The 22,659-nt window shown below is 36.8% G+C and overlaps 1 protein-coding gene across 1 annotated transcript in view; it reads right to left on the minus strand.

Moving 5' to 3' along the window:
- The window catches only part of ESR1 (estrogen receptor 1), a 180,218-nt gene that overhangs the window by 16,012 nt on the left and 141,547 nt on the right, over nt 1-22,659 (minus strand). Inside the window, 1 exon segment of the mRNA XM_071435510.1 lies at nt 8,360-8,498. Coding sequence (XP_071291611.1) covers nt 8,360-8,498 — 139 coding nt within the window.

Raw genomic sequence — 22,659 nt, forward strand, 5'->3', positions numbered from 1 at the left:
GGTAGGTTAGGAAACAGGGGAGAGGAAAACTGCAAGGATAACATTCACATTCCCAGTTAGAAAGGAGGGCATTCACAGATTTAACTCAAATGCCCATGCTCTGACACAGGAGAACAGTAAGTCTGTGCACAGACTTCCAAACAAGAGAGGATCTTTATATACATTAATGTATTCTAAATAAACTAGTTCTATTAATAGACGTTGGTAGAAGCTTTCTACTCCTATGTGAAGCAATGCACTAAAACAGCTTAAGGAGGTGGGATGTCAGGAAAGCTCCATCTGCAAGGATTTAAGACCAAATCAAGAACATCTACTTGGATGCCTTAAATACTGCCAGACAGGTATTATAGGGCTATTTAACTAACAGAGGATTCCACCTTTTCTCAATGCTGTGCCTTATCAGTCATTAAAAGATGAGAAAATTGTTATCAGCAGAGAAATTTTACTTCAGACCATCCTGCATTTAATCAGTAACACCAAGGGATTGTGGAAAAAGTTTGGGGAAAAGTAAGCAGAAAAAAAATTTTAAAAATCAAAATTAAAAAAAAAGTAAAAAAGTAATTAGATTAAAAATTAATATCTACTTTTCAAGAAATAACCCCAAAGCTCTAGAACAAAAAACAATCTGAAAAGAACAGGAATCAAAGAGAAAAGCAGAAACTACCAAGTGTAAACTAAATCAAAGTGTCAGATGTGAATCCTGCTGATAAAGAGAAATGCTTATTATTCTGTCATTATCCAGGAGGTTAGATATCATTTTGCTTTGGAAAAAATGTTGTTTTGATCACATCAAGCTAGCTTGCACCTTCACACAAATCAAACAATAAGTGGTAGGTGATCATGAAGGTGTGAGCTATGGAAAGGGACAAATTAATTATATGCAGGTCTTGTTCTACAGTTTGGTTTTGTTGTTTTCCATGTGGTTTTTGGTTTGGGGATTAGGGGATTTTTTAATTGACTTGTTCATAAGCCTTCAGAGGTAGCAACATCTTTAGCTCATCCCATTTCTCCCTGAATACTGGTTTTCAATTAACACACCCTGGGGAACTTCACTGACTACAGTCAATGGCTGGTATTATAGCCTGTTCTTCCAGAGCGTGCTGTTAAGAGCCCATTGTTTCTTATTCAATATCAGCTTAAGAAAAAAGATTTGGGTCAATTGCTGGCTAAAACATATTCAAAATTTATAAAACTAGTCCAATATTTAGAAGTCATCATTGCAAAATATATGCAATAAATATGAAGTAGCACATTTATCAATAAAAAAGAGAAAAAATATATATATTATCCATTTTGAAGTTATTTTCACCTAGAGTTAGTCACAGATTACCAGAGCTGCTGATGTTGCATGAATTATCTGGAAATAATCTAGTTCAGTGGCCCTGCTCAAGCCTATATATTGCTGGGTTTTCAGTATCTCCAAGGACTGAGACTCCAAAACCTCTTGTCCTGTCACTGAGAAGAATCTTCCACTGCCTTCTTTACTTCGCCTCTCCATCAGATATTTATCAGACCTGAGTCTTCTCAGATTCTCCTTGCTATGAAAGTTGTTCCAGTCCACTCTTTGAGGCCTGTCACTGGCCTCAGTCCAGTATGTACATGTCTGTCTTGGGTAGGGTAACTCAGAACTGGACACAGCACTCCAGATTGGCCACAGCATGTCTGAGCAGTGAGAGAGCATCACCTACTTCTAGATGCTGCTAAAGCTTTTCCTAAGGCAGTCTGGGAGGGCAGTCTGCTGGCTCAGAGGGCACCTAGTTGTGCTGAATTCTCAGAAAGTTTATGGAGTTTCCTCCACCATGGTGTTCTGGAGGCAATTCTGTATTTATCTGCATTCACTTAGGGAGGTTTCCTACTAATAGGTTTTGTTATTATGTCTTTACTGTCCACATCATCCTGGTTTAAAGCTCCTTCACCATGTTGGCCAGTCTGTGGAAATCATGATTTTGCCCCACTTTACGGCATGTATCTCATCTCTTCCTTGGCATTCTTGATTCTCACAGCAGGTTCCATGATGAGGAAGTTGAATCCATGCCATCGATATCAGCTGTGCAACCAGTTGTTGCCCTGCAGGATCTGCCCATTCTGCCTCAAGCCCTTTCTCCTCAGCAGCTCCCATGGAATGGACCACATGGGCTCCCACAGGTTTGGCCATTTGCCCTCAGAGCCAGGTGGCCAACCAAGTGTCTTCCCTGACTAGATGACCAGAGGATCATCCAGCTAGGCAAATAGGGTAAGAGTAGTGCTCTGCACATTTGAGCAGTGGTTAATCAGGTCTGAAACACAGAGACAATTAGCTACTAAGTACCTTTAAAAGATTTTTCTCTTTGTAAAATATAATGTGAAATGGGTCTACAAATATGCCAGGTAGGAAAAATCCCCAAAACGCTGCTATGATAGTTCTAAGAAAACTAATTATTCTTTGGTCACATTTAAGACATTTAGATTAGAAAATTATTATGAAGGCTCTCCATTTGGGAATAATAAAGCTAAAATAAAAAATTGGTCAAAGAAAAGTTATTCTGATTTACAGGAGGGTCTTTTTCAGTTTAATTTATAGTCAGTCTGAGTCACCATAAAGCCAAAAAACATTTCAAAATTCTCTCCATATCAGAAATGCAAAGAAAGTTTGATTTTGGAATTAACAGCATCACAGTACAATGTGACCTAGAACTGGGGCCTGAGCTCCCAAGGTCAGGGTTACTAGATGAACAAGTAATCTCATAATTTGTGTAGGGACTATCTTGAACCCAGAATTATTTCATTTTCTTTAAAAACTTCTTTTCTGTGCCTACAAGTCCCCCAGGGAATCTATCAGCTGAAAACTGTGAATATGTGGAGATCATAATGAGAGGGAGCTTCCTTTTTTTATCTTTTTTTTAGAATTCATCACTTTGAGCATTACCCAGCACTTCTCCAGACTCTGGAAGATTGTCCTTATTTTACATTTAAGTTGTTTGAGTTACAGAATTGGGTAGTCTTTGAATTTTGCCCAAAAAGACAGTAAAAACTGATTCACAATAAAGAGACAATAATTTTTCATTCTTTTAAGTTTATAATTTTGTTTTTTGTAATAGTATCATTTTTTTTTTATTCTGCAGGGTCTGCAGTATAACAACACATCTCAAAATTCAACCATACAGTGAAAGATGAAAGAGAAACTTAATTATTTCAAGAGATTCCTTAACTGTCTACAAGTCAATACATTCAGCTCTATCAAGCAAGTGCCTAATGACAAGATGATTTTTTGAGCTGGGTTTTCTGGATGGAATCTATTGCTATTAAAGATGTGATGAAAAGTAAATGTACAATTGCTTTTCAAATCCATTTTGAAGGACAAATCAGGATACACTTGTTTCCTATGGACTTTTCCCTTTTGAAATAAATACAAGCAGAAAGTCACTAAGGAAGCATTCTGAATCAAGCACTTGGGATCACTTTGCTTCAATTTTTCTAATAAATCAATGGTAACTAATGCATCCACAATTTCACATGAAATGTCATGCATTTACTCAAGTGACAGACAAGTGTGGTGTCCTCAGACATTTGGAACATTTTACAAGTTGAGAGACTAGAAAAACATACTCAGATTTCATCTTGATGCTCTTCTATTGTATCTAATTTTATCTCTACCAAAATATTTACATAAAGAATGTAAAAGATTCTTTTCAGATATAGCGAGAAAAGTTCAGAAAAAGAGCCATGAAAGCAGTAAATTGATCAGCCACCCTGTCACACAGTGAATGCTGTAAAGTTTTTTTGCTATTTGTGTTAGTTGCAGTTTAGAGAGATCCACAGTCTCCTGCCATTGCTCAATACAAAAGTCAGTAAAAGATAAATTCTTCTATTTAGAGAGAATAAAAATCTCCATCAAGCACTGAAAGCGGAAGTAAGTTTCCAGATTAAAATGAACCCTGAAAAACAGATTAGCTTTCTCCATAAAAAGAAGCAAAAAACCTGACAGAAACACCAAAATACTGACTGTATTGAACTGAAATTTTATAAGTCCCTAGACAGATTTTTTTGCTACGAGAGATTTTTTACAACCGTGATAAGAAAATAACAGTAGAAAATACCATGAAGACAGCCATACTGTCTTATACCAAAGGTATATTTAGCTGTGAGCTAAGCACACAGGCATTTGGATCTGCTGGTTTCAAGTGACTACCTCTAGTGCTGGGCTGGAAGAGATAAAACTTGTGGATTGCCACACATCTTCTCAATGTGCTCATGACTTTATACAAATCCTATCATCTTTATTTTGTTCCCATTCTTCTAATGAGTATCACAGGCAGAGAAGTCAGTCCATTTAGTTAGTCTTTGTAGCAAAGCTTGTATCTCTATTTAATTGTCTGTACAACACCTCCAGGTACCTCTCCAATTCTTTCAATATTACTGTCAAGACAAAGAAAATCAGAAAGGCACAGTTTTCTAAGCACAGATGAAGCACAGAATTAAACAGAGGAATGACAATGATCTGTATTATTTCATGTTTACAACAGGAATAATGCAGAATAATATTATTATTCTGTATTATTCCTGTTGTAAACATTCTCTGGGCTGCAGTCTCTGACTACTGACAAGCAAAGAACTGCTGGTTCTATAGAATTAATTGCTGGTAACAATGAGATGGAAAGACCAACTCAGAATGCTGTTTAGGAAGATCAGAATTATTATTCTCCTATATACATTCCATCACATTTGTCTACATAAAATTTGGAACTTGTTTAATACTTTTTGGAAATTCAACAAGATGTCCATCATCTCCTTGCATGTTAATTTCTTAAAGGACTTCAAGGTATTTGTGGCTCCCTTTTACAAAATGCACAGTGACTCTTTATCACTATGTCATTTTCATTCAATTTCAGCCAATTCTCTTCTTTAGATGGCATCCCATCAGCTTCTTTACTGTGGTCACCAGGCTTCCTTTTTAAAATGCAGCACTGCATTTCCCATTTTGCTGAAACTGAGAATGTTTCAAGTGAGATTCAGAAATCCAGCTATTTCTATCATGAGTTTCTTTAATTATGTTTCAAGCCTCTGAGTAACCTGGGATCAGCATGATATCTGAATGCAACTAAGCCTTTCAAAATAAAGTAAAATATTACTTTCCTATTCCTGAAGAAACATTACATTTTCTTCAAAATTATAAACAGTCTACTGTCAGGCCTGACAAATTCCAACATTGGTCTAGTGACATTTTTAAGGCCTAGTTTCTTGGGTACCCTCCAGACAGGAAACATCTGGTTTGTCCTACTAGAAACCTAAGCCTTTACTTCTAAATTTGCCTTATACAATATACTAATTTTCAAAAACAGAATATAAAATCTTGAATTTATTATTTTATTTCAGTAAGTACTCTACATTAATTGATAACACTGTGAGTTTGCCATTTTATTTCCTGATTGAGCCTGTTTTTCTAATCTATAATTATTGTCATTTGAGCATTTTAATAGCAGTAGTTGTACACTGTAAAAGTCTACTAGTCCTACGTAACTGGCAGACTGTTAAAATTCTGAACCAAGACTCGAGTATTTGGGTAATGCATTAACAGAATAAGAAAGGATGCTTTATCTCACAAAATGCACTGTCTAATACAATGCAGACTGGGAAGAAAAACAGATAATGCAATTATATTCATCCATACAGAAGACAGAAGTCTACACATCCTGTCAATTTAATTGTTATGTAATTATTTTCTTACAGGCAAAGAAAAATTTTAAAAAGCAACATAGAATTATTAACTAGGGTCTGCTTTACAGATTTTTTTCAAGAAGTCTTCCAAGTGTGAATTGTCGCAAAGGAAAGTTGAAGAAGTATTTATTTAAAAATGTAACTGGTTGACTCACATAGAATTAGAAAAGACAGTTTCCAAAAGATCTTCAGAGACAAGACAAGCATATGTCTAATATGACCCAAGTAGGAGGAGTGAGTTGGGAGAAGAAAGATCACATTTTTTTCAAAAAACAGCAAAGCTGAAAGGTTATTTTTATGACATTTCAGATAGATTTTAACAAGACAAGACTGTATTTATCTAGCCAAAGGGCAAGAAAAGTTGTATAATAAAATTTGGTGTGACCTAAGCTTTAGGAACAGATGTATACAAATGACTACCTATATCAAAGATCCTTGACAGAAAGAATCTGTTAGAATCAGGATAAGCCTGAATGCTAAAATGAAAGGAGTGCTCAAATCAGACAGGATGTCTGCAACAGAATGACCACAGAGATCTAGAGGCATAGACAGTGTGGTAAAACTCTGTATTAACAATAGAAGTTTTCACTAAATATACAAGTGTTGGATGGGATTCTGAGAAATGTGCTCAAGTGAAAGGTGTCCCTGCCCATGGAAGGGGGGTTGGCACTCATGATCTTTAAGGTCCCTTCCAACCCAAACCATTTTATGGTTCTATGACTATTTGATGCGGTGGAAGGACTTCATTGAGAGAAACAGGCTTTGCATCAGTGTCTGTCCTGCCCTTTGAAACCTGACAAACAACAGATTTTTTTCTCTATAACATTCTTAAAAGCCAATTTGCCCAAATCAAATTAACACATCAAAATATTTTTAGTAATAATTAAGAAGAAAATTAAGAGTTATTTAACTGATTAGCATATCACTGCTTACCAGAGTCAAGTAATTTCTTATTTTACTTTCTGCAAATATCCCTACCAAATGGAGTGAGGCAAGTATATGATTACTTAGAAACATTCTTCTTATTATTTGAAAATTAGAAGATGTAATAGATCTACATTTTTACGGTCTCAATTGAAACTTAGAAAACAAAGAGCCCTGAAGTGGTTCTAGTTGCATGCAATGGTTTTCTATAGTGTGAATCAAGTGCTCAAACTCCATTTTAGTGAGAGCATGTGGATTTTAAGTTGAAGAAGACCAAAATTTCAAAATTATTTCAAAACTGTTGCAGCTTTTTGTGAAGACTATACTTACATTTAGACAAGCATATATTTTCTGTACGTAAAATGAGAATGTATTTTATACTTATCTAGTTCCACAGCTCACAGATCATTGTGCTTACACAAGTGGAATAGGGTTTTTCCTAAGGCAATAAACATTTCTCTATTACTGGGAAATACTATGTTTTATCCTGTTAGGTGTTATCATTTGTATTTTACTAAAATGCTAAAAGTAAGTCTGGGGGGGTGTGTGCAAATAGAGGGCAGGGAATCAAAGGATTAACACTGCATGAATGCAACCATGGAAACTCAGTACCCCACCCTCAGTACCCAACTCAGTCAACAGAGCAAGCTGATCGTAAGACATTTTTCTGCTAATGAGAATTTTGATTAATTTACACACCTGGTAGCTGCAGTAGCTGAGGGCACTCCCCTTGACATTCTATTGCCACCCCTCTGCCTTGGCAGCTACCTGATGAGGTCAGGAGCTTGCCCAGCTCTTAGCTGCTGCTCTGTGTACTCCATCTCAGTTTGGTTCTTCTGCCACTTCCAGTTTAGGCCTAGATGCCAAAGTCTGCCCTGAAGTGACCTCTGTGCACAGCACCTCTCCCCTGCCTGCTCTGCTGTGTGGGCAGTAGTCTTCAACTAAAAGGATCACCAATAGCTAAGATTACTCTATCCTTAGAAATTTTGTCTGAAAATTTAATTGAGATTTTTCATGAAACTTTTCACATAACTAGGAAAAGAGAGCTTAAATTTACATTAAGATAGTACAAAATATATTTTAAATTATCAGTCTTCTTGCTTTTAACATGAAGCCTGCCAGCTAAAATCCAGGATATTGCCATAGAGTACAGATGAATATTTTTTTCTCTCAGAAATACTTAGCATATTAGCAAGACTGGCTAAAAAAAAAAAAGCTTAGTGAAGGGAGCAAGTATATGTTTGACATATTTGTCTCCAGTTTTCATGAGGAAAAAAAACCCCAAACTTAATATATTCTCTATAAATAAATAAAACTACACTTGAGATTCTACGAGGATTTTCTTCCAAATTGTTGTCTGGCTGCTTGGAAAAAATCATTCTAAGAAAAACTATGTGGATTTTAAATAAACAAAAATAACTATCTGAACTAAATGAAGTGTTCAGTTTTTCATTTCAGTTACTTCTGCAACAAACAGTACAGATTATAAGATAAATATACTGCTGCCTTTGAAAGAAAGTACTTCAAGCAGCAGATGAATCTCAGGTGTGTTACTTGTCTAATAAATGACCAGTATCACATTCCTGAGCATTGGTTTTCCAGTCTCACCTACCATAAGCCTGCTTGACATATGATGTACAGTCAAATTGTAGTATTGGTGAGATGATATCATGCTAAAAATTAATCTGATTGCAGCAGAAATAAATTAACTTAAATAATTCAAAGCAACATGCAGACTGACCTGTCCAGTAACAGGTTAGGTGCAAACAAAAGCTTTCCTGGGTGTTCCATGGAGCGCCAGACTAAGCCGATCATCAGTATCTCTAACCAGGCACATTCCAGTAGATGGACCTGATCATGGAGTGTTAAATCCACAAATCCTGAAAGAATAAACAGGAGACAGTAAAAACACTCCAGTTTTGTAAGTGGAATAACATTATTCAGAGAATTAGGTTAAAAAGTGCTTCAGAGCTGGATAACCAAAAAGAGCAATAGAACTGACATTTGTTCTCTTCATATTTTGGGATGAGTTTTGTGCACCAGGGTTCCCAGTTTTAGTCAGAACAGTCAGAACTTTCTAGCCTACTGTTTTTGTGCTGGCTGAACTCTTCCCAGAAATCAGGGCAAGAGCCTGGACAGCATCTCCATTCCCAAACCTGTTGCCATGGGCATGGGAATCCAGGTACATGCCGCAGAAAAAGGGGCATCTGTCTGCTCCAGCACCACGCTGCCTGGGGCATGAGGCAAAATGGAAAAATGCCTGCTATAAAATGAAGTGACAGCTCTAATCAGCTAACCCTAGACCAATTCTCTTGGTGGAATGCTATTTCACAGACTCATGACAATTCACTCTGCTGAAAGTGTGATACGTGTGTGGAAGAGGGACCAAAGAGCATCAAACAAACTATGGAGCAGATGCTGATATTTGTGGTCAGAATTCACTGATGAAACACCTGTTTATATTCCTAGTGGACTACAGAACATGGAGGAAGTGAGTACTTTGTATTTAAACATTGTTTAAAAACAATGAATGCAAACAAGAAATGGCTTATAACCATACTACAAGAAACTAAAAAGAAAGAATAATGTGAAGGTACACATGTAACCATAATCACAGTGGTCCTCCCTGTGTTCATTTCATGCAAGAGATTGAATTATAGTCTCTTTTGAATTCTCATTCTTCATGAATGTTTTTTTTCAATCCAGAAATATAACAGAAGTGGAGAATAATACGTATTGCGTAATACGATTTATTAGATCTTGCGTAAGTTATTCCTTGAAATTAAAACGAACTTCCTAAAATAAAATGTGCAGAAGTTGCCTTAAAATAGGTCTTATTTATCTTTTACTCAGTGTTACAAGTGAAAAACATTACTGAACCTTGTCATTATTTTTTGGGGCAATTGTAATGATTTATACTGATCTTCAGAATACAGAATACATGGTAAACTGCCTTACCAGCCCTAAAATAGCAGGGATTTTCCTTCTGTGTGTGCTCTTTCTGAAGGTATATACTGAGTCAATTTTGAGGAATATACCTGACATACACTTGAATATTATCTTGAGAAAAAGGAAGAAAAAAGGCATATATTTTAAAAGTCAAATGATGTGCCAAGAAATATGTTTTTCAAATAAGAGAGAGGTAGAGAATAAACAAAATGCAGTTCACAATAACCTAGAAAATACTGTTACATCTGGTAAAACAGTTTTTCATATAATTATATTTAATGAAAATATCTGAGAGAGCCAATTAATCTATTGATAAGAAATCATCCAATAGAAGGAAACAGCTCTGACACGTTTGAAATAAAACCCACCTATTGATCATTAGAAGTGAATTCAGGCAGTTGCAATACCTGCTGTTTTTATGGGTGTGGTAACAATAGAGGAAATAAATAATTGCTTTTTCCTGTATTTTTCCTTTATTACCAAGTACAAAAAATTATTTCCAGACTTCAAAGACTGATGAAATGGCACTTGTCTGAGTCACCAAGTAGCCTGAACAATAGAGCTGAAACTTAAAAGAGCAACATTCTTAACTACAAAGCATTGGTTACAGCACTCAAGCACAAAACTGGCAGAAAGAAAATGTCTTTATATGGGGAACAAATAATAAATACCAGGTTTCCTATTAAGTATTGCCTTAAAAGGACACTACATAATAATTGCCTTGATGGCTTTTTAGGTGACATTTTAAATTTATTATCTTGTTGTTGATAAAACTAGCTAGTTTGTTTAGTTGGTAAAACTGAATGTCCCGCCCAGAGAAGCTGTGGATCCCCATACCTGGAAGTGTTCAATGCCAGGATGGAGGGGATTTTGAACAACCTGGTCTAATGGAAGGTGTCCCTGCCCATGGCAAGGGGGTTGGATGGAACTGGGTCATCTCTAAGGTCCCTTCCAACTCAAACCATATAAAATAAAATTCTATAAAATAATAGATTTGATGAAATAAAGTTCTGTAAGATAACTAATACTGTAAAACCATGAACCACATTCACTGAATGAAAATATTTTAAATTTCATATTCCAGTATGGCAAAAGGATATGAACTGAATTGAAGTATTTCTAAAGGAAGGACATACAATTTACTTCTTTACCACAAACAATTTTTAATGATGACATGGAAAAAACAGAAGTAATAGTTCAGACATCCTGTTGGCATTTAGGAAACATCTAATGAAGACAATGAACTTTATAAAAAGTCTGAGAGCAGAAGAAAGTTGAATTATCTCGGTGTTACCTGAATCTGATAACCATCCTGCAAGTGGGATGAGAGGTTAGACAGAAAGGTAGAGAAAGATCAAAATGAATAAGGCATTGAAAAATATGCCCTCTGGTGAAGAGTCAGAGGAATTTAGTTACTCTTTGTGAAGCTAAATAGTCTAGAGGGGTTGAAGGACTGCAATGGATAAAGATCCAAAGAAAAAGAGAATAGCATTACAGAAGGTAATGGCATAACAGAGAGAAGCCCATGTTGGCAGCTAGATTGGCTTCAAGTCAGACTGCAAATTAGGGGGCATTGTTAGCAACAAAAGTAGTTATTACCTAAGCATCACATTAAATTTCCTTGGATTTGCTTTCATTTGAAACATTAACCAAGATCTAATAATTCTTTTAAGACATACTCTTGTTCAAGAAAGTTAATTCAGAATAGTGTACCAGAAGTTTAAATTAAATTATGAATAAATCATTAGTCAGTCAATCATGTAGAGCATGTTGCACTTTAGTGTTGCTGACATTATGTGTAGATGTGCACATAATTCTCAAATTTCAGTACTCTTTTAATGCTGGAAAGTTTTGAAAATTATTCAGACAGTATTTTTTAATTCTAAACTTTTTATTACTGTGCTTTAAGGAAGAAGACAGACATTCACTTCATTGTTGATAAATTAACTAATTTGGATGCAGTTTGGATGTAACCTACATCTCACTCCATATGCCAGAATGACTAATGATCTTATACCAATCAACATCAGTAACCTAGATTGCCACTAGTCCATCCTATCTGACGTGTATCATATGTTTGGCAGGAGAAAGATGCTTAGAGGACAAAAGCCATGCCTAGAACGTTCCTCTTTTTTCAAATACAGATAAGTTAACAGCATTTCTGAGTGATTGCCAACAACAAACATTATAAATGTAGCAGAAATTCTTGTAGGAATATGGAAATCTGAATTTCTGAAAAGCTAGAATGATCTTTAGTGTATTCAGCTAGGAGTAAGGGGCAAATAAACTTCTCTGGAGAATGCAAAACTGTAATGTTCAAATTAAGTTATTTTCCTTTCTAGTATAAAGCAGCAATATGTGCTGCTTCATGAGTGCTACACTCCATAGCAGGAGTGGGTCCATGGAGGAAAAGCTATAAAAAGTCCTGCTTTGGCAAGCATGACATTAGATTTGGCAATCCAAAATTGTATGATCCCACCATCTTAAAAAAAAAAGGAATACAGTAACTATTTACAAAACAAATAAGCAAATATCTTTGTAACCTGGGAGTCTGGGCAACACAAGGACTACTGGAAATATTATTTGGTAAAGCATACACTCTTGAGAAAAGTAGTTTATGCTCAAAGTTGTTTGATTGCAGTAAGGAACAACAAAGCTCAAATGATTTTCATTTATTGCTAAGGGAACATACATTGTGCACTCTTCAGTTCTCTGAAATAACCACTACCAACTCATTTATATGTATGCATGGGGTGTGTGTGTGTGTGTGTGTGTGAAATTTTACCAATCTTTTTGAAAATAATAAATTCATCATTTGCCTTAGTGACTTTTGATCAAATAAGTAGCTAGCCATTTTATGAGAAACAATTTCCATAGCAATTACCATTCTCTGAGACCCAACATCCAGTGACATTGTACATTCAGTCATTCAACAGGAAGTCCTCCACTGGCACTTACTAAAATTTGAGGATCATTATCATAATTTTGCAGTTTCTACAAATAAGACACAACTACAGGGTGTTCAGACTGCTCAAAAACAGCTAAGTAAATGTGAAAAAAAAATTAGAAAGAAACCCTTCTTTTTACATGTGATCCAACTGTAATCCAACCTATATGTTTATACTGTATCTCCTAATTACCATGATGTGTACCTAAAAGATTAATGTCAAACAATTTTTGCAAGAAAATAAACTTTATCATGTCATAAAGAATTAGTCTGTCTCCAGATGCTTTGAAGGAAAATAAAGTAAAAGCAATAAATAATTTTGAAAGCAATAGTTTTAAAAGTAATAGCAAACCTCCATCTATCAAAGTATCCCATTTACAACAGAAATTGATACCAGATGTTTATGGCAAAAATACAGCAGGAAAAATAGGCTTTTACAGGAAGTTTCCTCATGCTCCAGAGGTATACAGCTCAGACTTGCAGAGCTGTAAATTATCTTTTTGTGATTGATGTCCCATAACATTTTTCCCTCCAAGTTTCTCCAGGTGCTTTCTGAACCAATTTGGCATTTAACGCACTTCAGATATGTTTTATATACTCTGAAGCAGTAGTCTCCAGTAGGAACTTTCATACTCTCAGTTAACACTAGGTAAATTCAGGTAAATCACAATCTCCTGTTGTTCTGAAATAAACAAACATTTCTCTCTATCTCTTGAAAAATCGAATTATTGTATTGGGAGATTCCATCATTCCCTAGGTCATCATCTCACTTCTCTTTTCCAAACATTATAAATATATTCAGCCATCCCTTAGATGAAAGTTATTCTGTTCACCTTTGAAACAATGTTGTCCCTCTTGGAGCATTTCCCAGTTTACCTATATTCTTTTACAGACCAGGACTGTTTCAGTCTGCCCTTATCTTCATCACGTTATTCAACTTAATAACATCCATAATTTTATCACTGTTATTCAGACCTTTTTTTTCCAGCAAACTTATGAATATGTTGAACACTAAAGTCTTAAACGTCCTGCCAGCTTGTCTACTATGTCTTTAACTTAACAGCAACAGAAAATTTTATAATACCTCCTATGGCAAAAACCAGGATATTGAACTCTACAAAAAAGTTGTGGGAAATTGGAACACCTAAATTTTGTGCCTTAAATGTGTCCAGACAAACCACTGGCTTTTTTTCTATCTTAATGCAGTGTTTTGAAATGTGGCAACAACCACTGAAAAAGGTTGTTGTTTACCATTCAGTACAGTATCTCAGTCATGTAACAGTCATGTAATAAACCACATTTGGAACAGAATGCTGATTAGGTTGGCAAAGACAGCAGAAAGTAGTGGTGGGTGCTGCAATCTAATTGCTAGCAACCATCCAATAAAGCAACAAAATAAAGAGAGGCTTGTATCGGTAGAAAAATATCTAAGTCGATGAAAGGCAAACAGCAAAATAATTCCTAGGCAAGTTCTGTTCTTGAAAAAACAGCCATAGAGAGGAAAAACATCTGTTCCTCCTAACCTAAAGCGCACTGAAGGACCAATACCTCAGTCACCACTGTTTGATCGAGTGGTGAAATCTGTGCCTGTTTTAATGCCACGAGCTTGGTACCCAACCTCTCCACTTTAAAGAGAGTGGTGAGACTGCATCTATGCAGTTATCTAGCACATAAGATTACATTCTGTTCTGAAATTGCACACATCACTCAGCCTCTTCAACCTTTAAGGCTGAGCCCTTAAACCTCTCAGTTAAGAGGTGGCTAAAACCCACACCTTGACTATAGCCTTGTCTATACACAACAACAGCAGAGCAAAACAAATTCTGAGGCCAAGTGAATCAGAGAACCACAAACACTGTTTTCTTTGAGCCTCAGTATCCACACAGCTATGTCTATAATGCTACTCATTCCTAATTCTTTCCACAGATCTTCAGACCAAAATTATAAGACACTTTTATTAAGTTCTTCCTCCTAAGGGCACTTACAGTATGACACGGACATATTGGTTTAATTGTTTACACAACACCAGTGTTTTAAATCAAGACTTATTTTGAAGACCGAAGATCAAAGATCTCTAAACCTCAATATTTTCAATCCAAATATTTTGCTAGAAGAGTAGTTTTGTTATTTCATTTTTTTTAAGGATATTGCTTTTGTTTCTGTAAGTGTGGTCAGAAAAAAATTAGGTACAATTTACTGAGCTCCTGGGAGGAAATCTGAAAGGCAAACACAAAGCAAGTGGCACGGTTGTAAGAGCCTCTAACTACTTTGTCTGCTCTTTCACAATTCTCTATTATTTCTGCCTGTGTAATTATAGTATAGCAGCATACCAATCCAAACTTACGCACTGTCTTGTCTGAGGGTAAACAATCTTTTTTCTAAATTAAATTTCTTGAGATCAAAGAGAACAGCATCTGCTTTTAATTACTGTTAATTCCTTTTGAAAATTGTACTTCATGTTTTTACATTTTCATCTCTAATGGTTTTAAAATCTTTCTGAAAAAGAAAAATTACAACTTACAGGGGTAAATTTAATATCGGTTAGGAATGTTTGGGGTTTTGGGCAAAACCCCTAAAAGTGAAAAGGAACATGAGGCCCTGCTTTCACAGTCTGTATTCATACTGAAAGGCAAGACCAAGCAAGCTTTTGCTCTTCACCTCTAGTGGAGGTTTCCACTCTCCCTGAGCTGGCCTTAGGAAAGTTGCCTAACAGTTTGGCAGGTAGACCATCCAGCCAAACTCCCCACCTGACACTGTCCCTGGAGCAAGATGCTGCAGGGGTTTCACATTTCTCACTTGTATTTCAGATCCTATTTCTAGGAGCTGGTCTGTTCTGCCTCCACTTAAAAGTTGCAATTTGATGATTCTGAAATGGGTTTTTCAGGTAAATGAGAACAGTTTCAGATCCTTTCCAGGAATATGTAAAGTTGTCATTACTTCACTCAACGCTTTCTGCTTGTGCAAAAAGTGCATGCTTTTTCAGACCTGTCCGGTCCATATATTTTCAGAATGAGGAGTTTAAAAGGTTCCTGAGGCCATTCCTGGTCCAAATAGCCAATTCCTTGATCAGTACAGGAACCTATCTTTCCTCAGGTACACACCAGTCTAAACTATGATCAAGTGGACTCTGTCTACATCAGATATACTAAATACTGTCTTATTTCAAGTTTCCTATGCCAGAGTAAGCTTGTAAATAAGTTAGGCAAGTAGAATTTCGCATACTCAAAGCAATACTTTGCTCCAAGCGCAATTAGAATTTAGGTCCATGAAAACATGTCAGAGGCAGTGACAGAAAATTGCCACTGGTCAGACATACCTTCTCTTCTCCTGACAAATCCTTGCCACTTTTTAATGAAATACTGATGCCTTGCCTGAGAGAAACATGAGAATTCTCCAGCACAAAACCAGCTTGGCTGGCAATGCTCCTAGGGAGATGGACCTGCCTGGGGGTCTGCGGGAACACTCAGCATGAGAACCAGCCCATAGCTGTGAAGTGCTCCTGTGAGTTTTAGGCATCACAAGTTCTCTCTGAAGAGCAGCACAAGCAAATTATTCTGTAGGATTTATCTGACTGCCTGAAGATCTGTCCTATGCTGGTGGATGGTAAGGCTGTATGTCTGAAGCTCAAAAATTCCTCCTTGGAGAGAAGACAAGCTGGGCAGTGCTGTGGCTAAGCCCATCCTGAGCCAGGACACAAACATACCCAGTGAAGCTGAGTGCTGCCAAGTCCTGACTTTCTCTCACCTGTCACTGTGTCAGGCTTGACTTAAACACAGGGGTTTTTCTGCAGTAGTTGCACTTTGTTAACCAAAGATTATTCCAGAAAGTGCATTAGCAGTAACCATTTAACACAAATATGTTGAGGCCTTCCATCAGGGAACATAATAAAAGTAATTGGCACTCACATAGCACTTTGCGTTTTCAAAGGGCAGTAAAACCATTAAGCATTATTAAACGTATTTTATAGATAGAACACAGGGAGGTTAAGTACCTCATGCAGGAGGAGGCAGGATTAGGACAGAGGTGTCTCAGCACACTCTGTCATCCTTTCAACCACAAAAGTATTTGAGTTAAAGACTACTTGAGCCCAAGCGAAAGTTCTATTTCTTGCAAATCAGTAAAGGTAAAAAAAAAAAAAAAAACCAGAAACAACTGAACTTTTCTCATAGAGAAAAAAGAAAAAAAACTTTAAGTTAGATTTGAGGGGAAAATTGTTTATAATGTGAGCAGAAAAGCTGGATGCAGAGAAGCACATAAGTATTAACGTTAATTGGTCTCACTAAACTAGACAAAGTAACAACCTGTACAGAACAAATCTTAGGCTTAAGTTTTCCTCACCCTCTTAACAAGCAGTTTTAAAAGTTATTAAAATAACAATAAATCTTGCCAATAATAATTAGAACAACTACTGTATAAGATTATTGTAAGTGAAGGCTGTCTGCCAGTTTGCAAGTGAAAGCTCATGCTATTTGTATTGTAAAGCAAGAAGGGAGCCATACATATATTTTCTGTGTAGAAAACAAGCTCTTCAACTAATCAATAAAATGTGATGTTTGTTATTACATGGAAAATTCTTGCAGCACTATACAACAGTTATTTAAAGCATGTTACTTATAATTCCTTCCTGGACTGTAATCCAGATGGCTGAGACTCAGGGTACACTTTGACAACAGTAAGATGTTACTTTAGGGTTCTTTTAGCGCTGAGAGCTGTGCCATTTCTCTGGAAGTTCAGGCTTGCAAATAAAATCCACAGAACACTGCCTACTTATTGAGAATGGAACAGCAACTATTGCCTGTGATTTTGAGTGCAGGAACATCCCATCTGCAGCTGCATGTGAAGGCTTTTCTTTGAAGATTGTCCTCTGAATTTTTCTCTGGACAGGTGAAGAAAGACACTACACAAAATTTATTAGCCACTGACTAAAATAGATGGTATGAGATAATACATATTTTATTTATTTTCTCTGACACAGTTAATTACATTAAATTAAACTTATACCAGTACTCAGGACAGTTGCAAGTAGTTTGAAGGGGTTTTGGGGGATTTGTCATTTTTGTAAGAGGTCACAGCTACACAAAATGTTTTCCATCAAAAGCAGCTATAACAATTTCTGGGGCTGGTTATGCATTCTTAACTGACTTTTATGAACTCAAAAGACAGACTCATAAATACAAGCTGTCCTCTCTACTTCGTTCCCTCCCCTCCTCCCTTTCCCCACCCAACTAGGGCTGCCACTGCTGGTCTCTTCTGCTGGTTTAATTGTTCACACATTGATGAAATAACCTGTCAAGAAAGAGGAGCGGGAAAGCGACCGATGGATGGGCAGTCAGGGAGCACCAACCACCTCGGAGAGTTTACACTTTGTGTAAATTTGCCCTAAGACTTGAGGTCAACCAGCATGACTTGGATTTTTTTTTGTCTGTTCGGTTTCATCCAAGACAGTATGAGGTTTTCAGCATTCGTTTGACCTCCTTACTAAAGTACCAGGCTATGCTCCAATCACAACCTAAACCAAATGGAAGTGATGGTTTTGTGGCTGTCAAAAAAAAAATCATTTGAGGCAAAAGGTCTCATTAAGCAATCATTCTTTGAGCAATCTCTTTAGGCAACCACAGTTTTCAAGTAAACATATAATCTGGAAGGGGGGAAAGGAGGCAGACTGAGGTAGAATCTTTCAGAGCTTTTTAAACGACCCCAGCCTGCCCCTGCAAGTTTTCAAATAGTTGATTCAGTACACAGTTACTAGGGGAGAATTTTAAAACTAAAGATCAAAGACTTCCCAGTTGTTTTCCTCTTTTGCAGAGTGCACCTACGTGCTTTTACTACATCCCCTTACTGCTTGGGAAAGGCACTCTAGTTGGGAAAGGCACTTTGGATGGGCAGTGCCCTGATGGTGTCAGTGAGAGCAGCAAGCCAGAGGTGGTTCACATGGAGCCCTGCTGGAGCTGGCCTGGGCAGCACTGCATGCCTGGCCTTTGCTGCGGCACTAGGAGACAGACCTTGCTAGAGGAAGAGGCTCTGGAAAACCTCAGGGTGGATAAAGGCAATGCAGGTATGTCACATGGTCCAGTGGTCATGAGGGACAGGACAGGGATGGCAAGTGAACAAAACTAGGTTAAAGGGAGCCTGGAGAGCTACTGTACCGCAGGCAGTTCATTTCTACTGTTCTGCACCTCATTTTTCCCACAAATGTTAGGGTGTAAAAATATCTCCGTTGTTCCGTTTTTCATCCTTTTTGTTCCTTTAATTATAAGAGCTATATGAAAGACTTAAAGGTCATCATAACACAATCAAGAACATTTTAAAAAAAGATATAAAATTACATTTGCAAGTTAACACAACCAATGGCCAGCTTCAGCCATTCTCCTAAACTAACATTAGTTATTTAAACCGAAATTAAGGATTAACCCCAGTCTTTCTGACTGTCCCTAAAATACAGTTTTATACTTTTATTTTCAATAATTCTGTTTAATTCTTTAAGAATTAAAGTTTTACGGCTTCAGTTTATATCTCCACCCATGTCTGGAAGTTTTAGAAGTGTCACATTCTAATTTAACACTTTTTTGACTGCAAAAACTTTCACATTATGGAACTGGGAGGGCTAAGCTCTCCCCTTCTTCATTCATAAAATCTGGTGAACAAGTCATTAAGCTTTTTTCTCCACAATGTCTCCCACTACTGTGCTCAACACTAAATCCATTAGTATTCATTGCAGCAGCACATGGAATTAGAAGAAAAGAGGATTATTTTGCAACCCAAGGAAAAGAGGGGGAAATTGTCAAGTTTGTAGTGAACTAGAAGATGAAAACTGCTTCAAGACTACAAATAGAAATTGCTCAGAGCATAGTGTGCTGTACCCAAGAAATGAGGCATAACTTCAGAGTTCATGGTCTGGTCATTCTTTATAGTCACTAGGATATAAACCTAGGTTGACTAATGCACCTGCATCCATTTTTTCCCTCAGATTGTTCAATTTTGAAGTATTATTTCTGTCTATTGCACTTATATGTGAATAACAAAAGCTATATATATTTATTGTGTACTTTTTCATCCATTACATTGCCTGGTATCTACATCAAAACAGAAAAATAAGCACATATAAATGAAACCTCAAATGTTTCTTTTTCCTCCTGTTTGTTTCATCCCTACATGACTGGTTTTGAACCAAACCCAATCTCGAAATAATTGTCCAAGAAATTGTAAGGATACATCAAAGAGAATAAGGACAGCAAAATTAATTGCAGCAATTTCCTTCAACCACTGCAACAAGAAGACTGTTTCAGCAGCTGTGTGGGAGTGTCATCGTAAGACAGAGCACAGGAATACTTTACAGGGAAAGCAAGACACTGGAATGCAGCTGGCAATTTGTATTAATCTTCTTGGCCATGGAGACCTAGTAAGTTATCAAGCAGCATGTTTCCACAAAGTACATGTTAAGCCACTTTTCTCACACTCTCCTTCAATGTGTAACAAACCCAAGGCACCCTCAGGAAACTGAGGCTCAGGCTCAGGTGGGCACACAAAATGCAGGTGCTGCACTTGGAGAGCAGTGACCTTGACTCAAATTCCCATACTGCCTGCTGAGATATATGCTGAGCTAGAGCTAGTTGGAAGCACTCTGGCAGAGCTTTTTACATTGGAAAGTGACAGCTGGCAAGTTTAAAACACTCTGGGTAACACGTCAGATTTCACTGAATGAAAACAAACAAATTAAAAAGAGGCTGGTTTCTCTCTGGAAACATGGCCTCCTTGTCAGCGCCTCATCTTACTTTTCAGCACTCTACCAGGCACATATTCCCATGCAACACTGATAAAGGTATCTAAATTTCTGGAAATATAGCACCCCTTTCCCTAAAACTGTCTTTTTATTTTAAACAGGTGCCTGAAATATTTGAAATTTTATTGAAGTCTACTCTTTCATTACAAAGCAATTCACTTCACCCAAAAAGGTTATTATCTAGCAGAAATTTTCAAACATTTCATTTTGTATGAAGTGAGAAAGTTTATTTTTACTGGTTTTATCTGCCAGAAACAAAGAAACTAATTATTCACACAACTCTGATGGAGACATCTGGAAAAACTTTGGAACAGTGTACAAACTCATCCAAAATGACCGGATCTATAAACTCCATTTGTCATCCTTTGACAGGACTGGAAAATTGCATGGAATCCCACCACATTAGATAATATCACTGTAATACCTTCTAACAAGTACAATAGCAGAAATTAAAGATTAGAAGAAAAATACATAACTTAAAATTCAAATCCCTGGAATTATAATTTGATATTTTTTCTAACTTGTAAAAAAAAGTGGCAGTTTTCATCTTTCTTATTTCAGAGACATTTTGATTTATTCTGTTTTTTCTTTTCTCTTTCATATGCATAAGAAATGCAAATTTGACAGACTCCTTATGGATGAGAATAAAACTTTGGCTTGGACAGGAGAGAGAGCTGCTGCACCTAGTTCAGACATAGCCTGGGAGACTATTTTACAAACAACATCACCATGCTGATCCTCAAAGCACAGCTTGGATCATATAAAGGAGACTTTCAGGCTGAAGTCTCCTATCCTGAGAGGCAGAAAAACTGTGCTTGGTGTAGGAGCCCCAAAGCAGCCAATATCCCCTGCTTTGAGGATATCCAGGAGGTTATGGGTTCCTGTTACTAATTTCTACAGCTCATATATGTTTATATTCTCCCATGGCTACCTAGATGCCACCAGGAGAGTTACCAGGATGAGATGAAGTCATGCAGTAACCACAAAGAGCTCACACAGAATCAATGTTGCACTATGATGGTAAAAGGCAAACTTCTAAACAACTGAACAAGAGACAGAAAATATGAAACAACAATGTGGTGGAAACTCGTCAAGGTGATGACACAGCATTTTAACTTTAATTATCCTGGAATCATCTGCCCAGGGAGGTGGTGGAGTCCCCATCCCTTGATGTGTTTAAAAAAAGACTGGATGTGGTACTTGGTGCCATGATCTAGTTGAGGTGTTAGAACATGGGTTGGACTCGATGATCTTAAAGGTCTCTTCCAACCTAGAAATTCTGTGATTCTGTGATCCTAAATATGTTTATTAATGATCTGACAAGCCAAGAAAGCAATGAGGCAGCAAAATATGAGGATGACAGAAAATAATGTAACTTAATCAGAACAAATAAAACAGGAATTTCAGAGATACTCAGGGAAATGAGTCACCTCCTAACTGTTTGTGTTAACTCTGAAATCAACCTAATTTTTTAAGCATTTTCAGGCTGCATTTTTGCAGAGAAAGACAATCAAAATATGAACTGAGGAAGAGGGATGAACTTGGAAATTCAAAAAGAAGAGGAAAAAATCTTGATATTATTCTCTTGCACATACACAAAAAAGGCTAATTCTGAGTGTAAAATACAGTGCCTACAAACACACTTAAATATAGTCCTACTCAGATCAAACATGAAGTATTAGGAAGCTGCTCAGAGACTCAGAAGCCACAAGACTCTGATGGTCCAAGAGGCTGGCAACTTGTTAAGAAGGGGGAAAACAGCTCATCAACGTTACACTGAACTACTTCTGGCCTCACATGAGTAAATAATTTCAGCCATCCACCAACATGAATTTGCTTACAAGTTACTCCATACTATTTGTAAATAAAATAACTCATGGAAAGCTGGTAACAGTTATTCACTGTCAGCTGAAGAAAAGCAGATCTGGATTCATCAGCCTGCAGTGATGAATTTTTACCAAAACCTCTCAGAAGCCCTATTACTGACAAATAAGGTACAAAAAGGCTCATCTGGAGTCTAAAGAAAAGAGAACCCTGACTGCACTGTCTGCTGAAATTAGGCAGTAAAGGAAATGTATTTGTGATGCCTGGCACTGTCTCATTCAAACATTGAAATGTGTGTCCATTTAAACACTTGATTAGAAGTGTCTCCCCCCTTAAAAAAACCAAAAAATTTAAAAAATCATTAACAAAAAGAGCCTCAAAACCAACCAAACCAAGAGGACAAGAACAAAACGAACAAAAAACAGAACGAAAAAACCTTTAAAAACTTAAGCATATAAAAATTTCTGAAAGATAAAAGCCACTTTTTGAGAAGAGAGGCATACTGGCAAGACATAAAACAGGAGCATAATGAGCAGTATAA

Source organism: Agelaius tricolor, unplaced genomic scaffold (genome assembly GCF_023055355.1).
Source record: "Agelaius tricolor isolate 1412-34295 unplaced genomic scaffold, bAgeTri1.0.p SCAF_1, whole genome shotgun sequence".
In the NCBI taxonomy this organism is placed as follows: domain Eukaryota; kingdom Metazoa; phylum Chordata; class Aves; order Passeriformes; family Icteridae; genus Agelaius; species Agelaius tricolor.